The sequence below is a fragment of the Prunus dulcis genome, chromosome 1, assembly GCF_902201215.1.
Source record: "Prunus dulcis chromosome 1, ALMONDv2, whole genome shotgun sequence".
NCBI lineage: Eukaryota > Viridiplantae > Streptophyta > Magnoliopsida > Rosales > Rosaceae > Prunus > Prunus dulcis.
The window spans coordinates 14,118,085-14,129,888 of NC_047650.1; the positions used below are offsets into that span (position 1 = coordinate 14,118,085).

The 11,804-nt window shown below is 36.8% G+C and overlaps 1 protein-coding gene across 1 annotated transcript; it reads right to left on the bottom strand.

The window, feature by feature from the left end:
* Positions 1–3,991: 3,991 nt before the first annotated feature.
* LOC117615090 (crocetin glucosyltransferase, chloroplastic-like) lies at positions 3,992–5,526 on the bottom strand. Its single transcript, XM_034344093.1, has one exon. The coding sequence runs from the start codon at positions 5,504–5,506 to the stop codon at positions 4,082–4,084; it is 1,425 nt and encodes a 474-aa protein (XP_034199984.1). The 5' UTR covers positions 5,507–5,526; the 3' UTR covers positions 3,992–4,081.
* Positions 5,527–11,804: the final 6,278 nt, after the last annotated feature.

Consider the following 11,804-nt stretch of genomic DNA (forward strand, 5'->3'; position numbering starts at 1 on the left):
TTTTTTAAGTTAGCATAAGTGCTCCCTTTTCATACAAAATAATAATAATAAATAATTAGCATTAAATAAATAATTAAAATAATATTAAAGTAAAGCAACATTTAATTATATGGAGCCACTAAGAGTCCTTTTTCTCTCATCAAATTTAAGAGCTCCTAGAGGTCTCCTTATTTTAGGATTTGGATAGGGAGTATGGTTGGAGGTCGGTTTTCTCACTTCCTCCTTAAATTTTATCTAAGGAGGTGATTTAGGAAGTCCATTGTAGATGCTCTAATTAGTAGGTTTTAAAGATAAATTATTCATTTCGTTATTCTTTGTTGAAAATATAAAATTGCAGTAAATTTATAAAAAGTTTATAATCAGACTAAAATCTTCGTAATCAATTTTTATAATCAGAAGTACAATGACTAAAGTTCTCTAAAATTTTTGTGGAGTGTACTTAGAGCATCTACAATCATGATCCTTATTTTTAAGGTAGCTAAAAACACATAAAAGTTATTTTAGGAGCTCTCTATTAAAAAAAATAAAAATAGTTAACATTAATTAAAAGTTTAAGCTATGCATAAAACAAAGCAGCATTAAATTATAGGGAGTCATGAATTTGTGGAGTCCTCTCACAAAATATAAACAATTAAAAACTAAAAAAAATTAACAAAAATAATTATTCTTTCGATTCTTTTAATTATCTTAAAAGCAGGAACGAACCTTAGTACAGCCTAACCTGGGCTACAGTCAGGGGGCTTTTATTTTTTCTCAGCCTCAAATAACATTTAGCCCAGCATGAATTTTCTTACTAACATGGGCTATAACGTTTGAGGATCTTAAATGGGGTTTTCAGTTAGAGTGTTGCTAAACAAACCCTAATATTAACTGAAGTACGCCTATTACCGAACTATTTATTAAATTACTAATTTATCCTTCTATAAAATGACCAAAAAAAATATATTGAATATTGTGAAATAAATATAATTTTAATAAATACACTACACCCTACTCAACATATTTAACCCTAATCAAATATAGAGAAGTTTTCATATTACGGTGCCCACGAACAACGCCACGAGCATTGACGAAGGCACAATGAGGTGTCGTTGAATGGTATATAGCAGATAGGAAGGGATAGATAGCAATGATTCTAATCCAGCTAACTTACTTGCAACATTACCAATCTTCGATGAGCGACTAGAAGAATTTTCTCTTTGCAGAGTAAAAAATCTTTAGAAACATATGATAAGGCGAACTTCCCACGTACTTTAAACAGATCAACCTGGAGGAAAAATGAACCTGATTTTGTCAGTATGCTAAAAAAACCAAATTTTCAAAAAGTAAGATAGCGACGTAAAGAGCATGATCCAAACAGTTCTTGACTCTTGGCTATATGTAGGCGTAGCGCACAGAACTCGAAGCCAACTCAGCCAAGAGAAGAAAATCTTATCGGAATAGGAAATAGATCGTCTCAATCCGTACGTTTGATCCCATATCCACAAGAAGGCGTGCACAATAAATATCAATTTGCAATCAAACTAGACAACAAATTTCCTTGTCTTTGTGTTGCTTGCGCCTTTTTTGTTGTTGATAAATTGAGGACTTTAATTATATAATAAGTTAATACGAAATTATTTTTAGGTCTCGTTTGGTTCATAAAGAAAGAGGCTTAGAAATGAAAAATTAATTGCTTTCTCTTATTTGGTAAGTTCAGGTATAAAAAATGATTGCCTAGTATATGAGAAAGTAGGGGAGAAAGCGAAACCCTCCTCTCAACTTGGGTTTCGTTTTCTCTCTTTATGGAAAAGTTTAGAAAAATGAGTCAAGATTATGCAAACTTTATTTTTCATTCCTACTCAAAACAAACATGGGAAATGAAATAAAGTAATATCTTCCCGATACTTTCTCAGTATTACCAAACGTAGGAAAAAAAATCTTTCATTTCTCATTCTTTAGAAAATGATATGAAAAATAATTTCTCCTCAAATTCGTTCTGTGAACCAAACGGGACTTTATTGTAAGGACAAATTTGTCATTTCAAAGTAAACTGAGGCTAGAAAAAAGAAAGAAATATCAAAAATGAAAAAGAAAAAAAAACAGTGACCGCACCACCGCCAAACCAGCCCCCATCTCCACCCCAGGCACCACATCACCACATCTTAATCTTATGTACTTATTTTGTGTGAGATAGAGTAGAGAAGTGTCAGAGCTGATATTTAGAGTGTCAAAATCATGTTCCTACAAAAGATACCTTACAAGTTACAACCACACCTCTTCCTATTCTTAGTCTTTAATGTAGCCATCCCAACTAAATAGCCCACTAAAGATTCTTACTTTTGTAAATAAATAAAAAATACAAGTGCTAGTGTAACTTATAAGAGCATCTCCAACAGCCTTTTCAACAACTTGAAAATTCAAAAGGAATTTGACTATATGGATTTAGGCACATATGTGACACATTATAAGATTAATGTGTTGGACCAAGATAGTAAAAGATGACACAGAAGAGGGGCGGGGGGAAGGGGAGTGGGAGTGTGTGGTTACATTAGGATTTGGGGGCATTTTTGTCACTCTTGTGACATCTTTTTATCCTATAAGTGTATAGCTATGGAATCCTATCATTCTATGAAATTGGAACAGAGAAAACATATCAAGCTCTCTCTCCCTAACCCATTCAATCTATCACATCAAGTGAGGGTTCTTGTTGTTTACTCATTCTCTCATCCCATTCAATTCTTGGTGAAGAGCTTTGGAGAGGTGCATATCTTTGTACCTATTTGGAGAGCTACAAGGTGGAGAATCAACATCAAAGGGAGAGCCAACAACAAAAAGACCACTCCCTCTACTTGAGCACCATTCTTAGTTTCAAGATTCGCCTCAAGGATACGAATATCTTATCTTTCTCTCAAACATGATTTAGAGAGTCTCTGGTGCACACTTTCATAGACTTATAAAGATTGGGACCAAATGAGACTTGCATGAATCCCTAGTTTATTTAATGCTTCAGCTCTTACTTTGATTTCATATTAGATATGGCTTGCTATGTGATTTATAATCTCAATGTTTGGTTGTAGAGTTTTTAGAAATATCTACACAACACCATTCGTAGAATATTCCCTTCAATTACTCCAAATAACTACACTAGTGAGGCTTTCTGCTTATTGCTAAGCGCTTTGTTTCAAAGCCATATTTATAGGGGAAATATTTTTGTTCACCACTTTAACCTAAGGTGTATGCTCACTACCATTCTTAGTACTTGACACGTGTCCTTAGACATAATTATAATTAACTTTTTATTTTAATTTATGTAACTATAATTATACTTATAAACACATTTAAAATATTTAAAAATAATAATAAACACACACCTTAATTTAAAGTGGTGAACACTATTGGTTTCAATGGAATTGATTATTCATCACACTTTGACTGTAGGGTTGTGGACCTTGTGGTCCAGATTGCTTTCAGCTTACAGTTACAACGAAAAGTAATCTTGAATGGGATTTCTTTAATAAAGGAACCACTGTACTTTCTCTGCTCTCTCTCTTTTTTTTTCTTTTTTTTGACTGAAAGAATCTTTCGTTTAACTCTTCTGAAATCTTATTCCATTTTGGCCCCTGCAGCATCTGTCCAGTCTCATTATTTTACTTCTTCTTATGGAGCTATGTTCCTGATATGATAAATAAAATGATAGCATGCGGATCCTCCCATATAGATTGATGTTCTCGTTTGCAGATAAGTGATAGCTAGGATTGTTAAAGATGGGTGGACGAAACACTAAGCTTCCATAATGACGAAGCTTCCATATGATGTGTCTTTTACTGTGCTCTTTTTCTCTTTGGCCGACCAAAAAGTTACATTAGGATGTGTGGAAAGCAATTTCTCCTTTCTAAATGTAATTTTTTTTGTTTGGGGTCATCTCATCACTACCAATTCTTATGCAAGTTAAGTTACCTCAAATTTAAAAGTTAGTGCTAGATTGATTATGGTACAAACACAGAAAATATGACCAAATTGGATAAGTTATTCAATTCCTATTTGCATATATAGCAAAGTTGACAATTACATATTTTTCAGTTGTTAAAAGAAAGTACATTTAATTTCCTATTTGATCCAAGAAAGCCATGAGATTCTTATCAGAAGACCCACCTTCACTCACAGCCTCTCTTGCCAAACCTTTCCATTTCTTAGCATTTCTTCTCAACTCTTCACCAATCTCCCCACTTCCCATGACCAATTCCAAGCACCTCTTAAGCTCCTCACCCACCACAATCCCCTCCTCATTTGGTGCCACCCTTACCCCAGTCTTCCACGTGTCCTCAATCAACTTGGCATTGGTCCTTTGATCCGTCCACAGAGGAAACGCCACGACAGGCACCCCGGAAACCAAGCTCTCCATGCTTGAATTCCACCCACAATGTGTCACAAAACAACCCAGTGAAGGATTTGACAAAACCTCTAATTGACTACACCATAGCACTATCTTCCCAAGCTCTTCCAGTTCCTCTCTACAGCTAAATCTCTCCTCTTCTTTCTCGGCCTCGTTGTCTTGTCCATTTCTTTCTTCTTTTTCTCTAATCACCCACAAGAACGGGCGCCCGTAATCCAACAGCCCATTGGCGATTTCCCCCATTTGATCCTTTGACAAAGCGGAAATGCTTCCAAACGACACGTAAATCACGGACCCTTCGGGTTTCGAGTTCAGCCACTCGATGCACGAGGAGTCCATTGATTTTTGGAAAAGATCACCACCGAACGACGTGTCAGAAGGATCCTTGCCGTCCAAGAAAGCAGATGGAATCAATGGTCCGATTCCAATCAAATTGTACTTGTCAATTGCTTTCAAGGCCTCAGGCTCTAGTGCATCGAACGTGTTCACCAGAATGATTGGCTTCGTTTCTCTCTCGAGAAGCTCGAATTGTTTTTCAAACAAAGGGAGAGCGAAATTATACGAATTTTCAGCCACCATGAAGGACGGAAGGTCACGGCTGGCGAGGTCTAGTGGCAGTCCTGGTAATTGTATTGAACATGAAGAGTCCTTAGTGTCAGTACAAAAGCTTTCCCGGATGAGATCTTTGTAACCGCTTAAGTAATAGTAGTACACGTCGAAAACAGTGGCTGCCTGAATCCAAGCAAGAACGGATGGGAGGTGAAGCTCACGGGCCAAGTCCGCGGCCCAGGGAAGAAGTATTGTGTACACTAGGCAAGTGTAGGGGTGGCCCTCTTTTGCACTAGACGCAACAAGAACGGTGATGACTTGTGATCCGGCACGCCTAAGCTCCGACATGTAGTGGTCGACATCATCACTAAATTTGAAGCCGTCATCGTAGCCGTCGGAGTAGGGCGCGTAGGTCAATCCATTAGGAGTTGAGCCATTGACTATGCGTCGATAGGCGTAGAGGCTGGTGACGTACGTGACTTGAGCGCCGGTATTGCGGATGAGGCGCTTTGCTAATTGGAGGGCCGGGTTGATGTGGCCTTGAGCCGGATACGTTAGGAAAAGGAATCGGTGTTGCACCATAGCGATTGGTGGAAAATTGGGTGTTGAATGGGCTTAGTTGAGTGGAGGATGTTGAGACTTAAATAGGAGATAAGAGAGAAATGAGAAGGGTATAAGTGTCATTTGGCAAGTTCAATGTGTATAGCACATGACATGGACAAGCAATATAAATTAATGATCACAAAACTGATTAGTAAACGCAAAGTGTATGATTTGTTTAGTAAATTATAATTTTAGGATTAGGATAACACCAATAGCACTAAAGATTCTTAATCAGACCATGACTTGCTAATTAACCAGATGAGAAGGATCCTGTCTTCAGGCATATGCATTGGTGACATTCAAATTAAATATAATAAATATAAAATTAAATTATTGGACTGACATCTAAAAAGTAATATAATATAGTGTACGGTACCCTACACAAAGTGTACCCAACTAAAGCCAAGGAAATGTATGCCGATACTATTGTTATGTGCTAGCAGAATAACAACCTGGTGATTTGGACATGATGTACTTTAGCCTGAGAAACATCAATAGACACGGCCACATATGTAACACACTGATTAATCGTTATTGCATGCTGGGTGTCTAAAGCCTTTAGTGACGGATAAAGGTGATTGAAGCCTTTTGTTGGATTTTGTCTGTTCCTTGTTTTTGCAATGTTTGTTTCTTCCCTTTTTCTTTAGGGTTTGTGTCCCAGTTTTTTGGGGCTGGTTATTGAAGATCTTGCTAGATCTGTTGCTTTTGTGGTAGGTCTCGTGTAGATATCTCTGTATTGGAGGTGGAGCTGCTGATTTTGGTGGATCTATTTTTATTGTGCTTGGGGTCAAGTAGGAATTAGGAGATGTTGTGATATTCTTTGGAATGTGTCCTGGTGGAAGATGAGCTGCTATGCTCTCCACTCTTGGGGTATTTTCTGTCCCATGAAGTTAAAGATATTATCCTCTATCTTGATCTTCTTAAAATACTGGTTGTTGGAGAGATTTGGGTCCTCCTGATCTGTAACTCCTTATTAGTTGGGCTTCAAGTTGTATATTTATTTTCTAACTATCTTGTAATACTTGTGCTTAGTTGGCTGTGTTGTTTTAGTCTTTGTATTGCAAGAACCTCCTTCTGGGGTTGTGTTCTTACTATTGTATCTTGAGTTTGTGCCTTATTTTTCAATTGAATCTCTACTATTTTGCCATAAAATAAAATAAAATAAAATAGCGCCAATACTCACCCAAAAAAAGGTTACTATTGTCCAATTTTTTTCTAGTGAAAGCACATAGCATGCACAAGTAGACATGGTCACAACGACAGGTAAATGTAGTGACCACAAACTGATTTACACACACAAGCAAATCTTCTACATTTGCCTAGTCATTTCCATTTGGTATGCCGAAGATTTAACTGTAATACTAAATTTCATTAAGCTGTATTCCATTTTAACCCTTTTTTTCAATGACCGTGATGTTCTTATGAGGTGTTATTAATCCACATGCTATATTATAGTATAAGTGGATAACATGTAGACGATATATTAGGGACCTAGAATATGATATTAGTAAAAAAATGCACATGATGGTGTTATGGTCATACTGAAAAATCTACACAATTGGACATACTAAATTGCATTAAGCTGTATCATATAGTGTATGTGTTTTATGTTTAGGGTGGCCGTTCTTGTAGGTCTGATGTGGTCAGAGGGACAAGTAGTTCAATAGAATACAAATGCATAATGAACTTAATCTTGTTTAAACTTATTTTGCTACAATTATTCTTATATTACCAAGTTATACTTCTTTATTTTTTATACTTGTAGCAAATCTGAGACTATGGGTGATCTTATTAAAACATTTTATCATTCTTTGCGTCCTAGTTGTCCCCTTCATGCAAAATGTTTCCAACTCAAATGGCAAAACATGATTTTAAACCTAGCATGATTAATTCAACACCTTCTTTTTTATGGGATGGAGAGTGATCCATATGTGCATGTTTAAGAATTTGAAGATGCAATTAGCTTGTTTCATAACTGAACTGATGCAACTGGATTCAATAAAGGTTTAAGTTTTTTTCATTTCGCTTAGGAAATACAAAAAGTTAAATTCATTGAGGGCTAGATCTATAGGCTCTTGGGATCAGATGACTCATGTTTTCTTTCATAAATATTTTCCAAATTATAAGACAAAGGCTTTGAAGAAGGAAAAAAAAAACTCTAATTTTTCTCAAAAAGGGTCGTTGTATCAGACATGGTAGAGAAGATCTTTTGAATATGTGCCCACAGTACCATGACTTTGACTTTGAGAGTTGGCGCTTGCCAATTAGATCTATGAGGGACTTCTTCTTTGAGATCGCTCATTTGTTGAGTCCATGTGTAATGAAGAATTTATGCAAACAGATCCTAATGAGGCGTTGGAATTACTTGATGAAATTGTTGAAAAAGCTAATCAATTGATTGTCCCTCTAATCGCTCTGTCTCTCACATGTGCTAATTAATAAATGCAAATTACAATAACAACCAAAGTTCCCCCCTGAGAGTACTTTCAGCAGGAGGGGCTAGCCCGGGCCAAGAGGCCCCCTAGACCCCCAATCCCATTTCCGACGGCCAAAGCTTGACAGGACAAGCGTTGGGCTCCACTAGCCTGGGCAAGGTCTAAGGCAAGACTTGTCTGGGTTGCTGTCTAGGTAAGATGACTTAATGCTGTTGCATTGTGATGTCAGTAGCCAATTAAAAAAAAAAATTGAAAAAAAGGAAAAAAAATATCACAACAAAATTCTATACAAATTCCTCTCCTCATATCTCATGTGAATAGTGGTTGCCCTTGAGTTGCCATGGCAATGGATGAAAAACCAACAAAAAAAATTGCTATGGCATGCACTATTCATGTAAATAGTAATAGCAATTGCCTCCCCTTGCCTTTTGCCATGGCAAATAGGTGGAAATGATCTGATCAAGAAGAATAACACTTAAAATAATATCTCTAACAACCTCTTCAACAACTTTGGAATTCTAAAATAGGTAAGCCACATCAGAAAAACTCTCTCGAACAGCCTCTTCAACCTCAGTCATCAAAGCTGCAACATTTTTCTCTCTCTTCAAAATTGGTAAGTTGACTTTGGCTATTCAAACATTTAATTTTACTTTGGGAAAACAAAACCTAAAACATGCCTTTTTTCTTTTCGTATAATAAATACATAGACATTTTTCACATGTTTTCATATTTTTCATTATTTTCTATGATATTGCATTAATTGAATTGAAGAGTCTGTTGAAGCAAAAATTATTCAAGTAGGAAATAAAGGTTTTCAAATTTTCACGTGGGTCAACAAACTTCAATTTAAAAAAATTTATTTTTCTACTATTGTTGGAGATGCGCTAATCGCTCTATATCCGAAACTAAGAACTCCACTTCCTTTTCCCTGTCTTCAAAGGCCGTCATATTTTGTTCCAACCAAATTATCCAAATGAGAGCCAAGACCGCACAACTCAAAAGAGTAACTGCCTTACACAAAGAACACTCAACAAACAAAAAGTAACAATTCTGGCTCTGAGGACAAACCCACACCTTACCAAACACCCTTAATAGCCCATAATTTCCTTCGTCAACAGCATGTTCATCTAAACCATGTACGACCTCAATAATAAATGAAACTTACGACCAAAAATTCGAAGGACAACCTCACACTAGACCAAGCACGCCTTTCCTTCTTTTCGGTTGAGGTGGCCAACGGAAGGAATTTTTGGTCCTTTTTTTTTTGAGTGAGGGGCGTGTCCCCACCAAGCCACAAATTTGACTTGGATGGAATGTGAATGTATGTTGTATCCGAGATATGACTTTAATCAAACGATTGTTCGGCCGAGTAAGGAACCTCCTCACGGCCTAGGTTCTTTCACTACGTCGGGGTCAAGGCTTTATGTGAGCAACCAAATGATGTGGAGTAGGAGGAGATGAAGATTGAAGGTGAAGCGAAGAACAAGTGCGTAAAGTAAAGGTGCTTAAACTTAAGTATAATTTAAAGATAAATGCGTAAAGTAAAGTGCGTAAAATAAATAACGTAAAGATGATAATTAAAGTGTGATAAAATAGATCAAAGGGATAAAAAAAAAAAACAAGAACGAAATAAGAACGATAACAATGGTAAACTAAATTAAACTTGAATTTAAACTTAATGAAAATTCAATAACAATGAAAAAGAAAGCGATTGAAATCAACTTGAATTTAAATGACAAGGTAATATAAATTACAGGAATTTATACTTACACTAAGGACAGGAAGAACTTGTTACACTAGGTGCTTGAAAAGTAAAATTCTAAGTCTAAGAAAAGAAAAGTGCGAGACGAAAAATAGGATTGTCTATCTGATGTTGTGTGTCTTCTGCCTTCGTTTGGTGAAGTTTATATAAGGTGCCCATTGGCCCATGGACTAGCCATTAAATGGCCAAATGTCAACTCTTTCAAAATTCTTTCCTTTTGAAGCCCCATAAATCCGTGGATCACGTTGACGGAGATATTATGGTTGCTTGATTTTCTCTCGTTTTGGAAAATTCGGAATCGTCGTCAACCTCCTTAATTTCTTTCCTTGTGAGGCCTCCGTCACGTGCACACTAACCTCTGAAAATCTTGGGCGTGAATCTGTGGCTTGGACTTAGACCTCCGAGATTTCATCTTGACATCTAATGGAACCTCATGCCCTTTGAGTTTTTTGAATTCTAGAGTTGGCTGACCATACGCCAAAGTGGGTGGTATGGGAACTCCAAATATTTGGATCTTAGGCTTGGCCCCAAGTTGGACTATCTTTGAGTTCTCAAAATATTTGAATATTTGGAACTCGGTAGACATACCTCTGGTCGAACTTCAACTCCCTCGGCGGAAATACCTCCCGCCAAACTTCAACTCCCTCAACCCAACTTTGCTTGCCCAAGTGTTGTGAGGAGGGCGCCCGAGTGCACAAGTAGCCTTATTAAGAATGAAGTTAATTGTCTACCACAAAGCAATAAAATGGCACAAGTAATAAAATGTCAGTAGAATGACGATAAAAAAAAAAATAGAAATAAACAAGCAATAAAAAAACAAATTTGAATTTTAAAGGCCCAAATAATTTCCACTTCTTAGACAACTTAAGAAGATGACTATTGCATGCTACTAAGTACAAACTAATTGCAAGAGCAAGCAATGAGTTCACCTACATCTCATAGAATTGCTATAAGAAGAATACACAAGAACCAATTAAACAAAACATCATGTCATAAGGCTCCACAAGAAGAATACATAATGTCTCAGATGTCCTTAAAAATTACTAAGGCTTATTTATTATAATGCCCCTTGAAAATATAGTCAAATCTCATATTGCCCCTAAAAGTTAAGGTGACCCACATTGCCCCATTGACCGATGTTTTACGTTTCACTTGGCCCCCCCATTGTCAACTCCATCCAAATGTCTATTAAAATTATTGACATGACATGGATATTTTTGTAATTCTATACATGCGGTCAATTTACCCAACAACCTGAATAGGTGAGTAGCAAAATGGAGCCCACCTCCAACATGTAAACAATTAATAAATAAATAAAGCTATAAAAAAAATTCAAATAAAAATTGAAAAACAACCCAGCAACCCAATAGCAAAAAAAAACCCCCCTTCTTCTATAGAACCAACATCCGGCCATTCCGACCACTTTCCTCCTCGGTGGAAAGATTTGTCCCTATCCAACCAAAATCTTCTCAAGACATCCCAAATATCTCCCTCTTTCATTTGCAACAGTCCATCTCCACTACATAACCCATAAACTTGATGTCCCAACCTCACCTGCACAACTGATTCACACAAAGCCCATAATTCCATGGACAAGCCCAATAATTCCATTTCAAAAATTGAAAAAAAATTAAAAACTAAAGATAGACATATTTTGAGAAAAACTCAAGGGATGAAGAATTTGGATTCTTGAAAATAGAAGAAGATTAATGGTGGGTAAATGTTTCTTTCCCAATTAATGGGATGCAGCGTTTTCCTCTTTCATCGCTCCAACTATGAGCAATCCAATAGGACCTCATTATCATCATCATTTCTTGATGTGGGTCATAATATGATGGCCTTAACAGGGACAAAGTCGGGTGATATGGAGGAGAAGAGGCATGGTTGTTTTATGGAAAGCATGGCTTGAGCTGTGGAGTCAATCTGTGGTGCATCAGCTGTACCAGTACAGCTAATCACGTGAGGGGTTTTAAAAAACAAAGGAAACCTGCTGACTTGGTCAACAGGTAAATGTTTGGACGCGCTGCTCCTAATACAATTTCACATGCACTCAGCGACGTCTTCTTCCTCAAAGTGGAGT

Coding starts and splice junctions, on each gene's coding strand:
- LOC117615090 (XM_034344093.1), bottom strand. CDS start 5,506: ATGGTGCAACACCGATTCCTTTTCCTAACGTATCCGGCTCAAGGCCAC.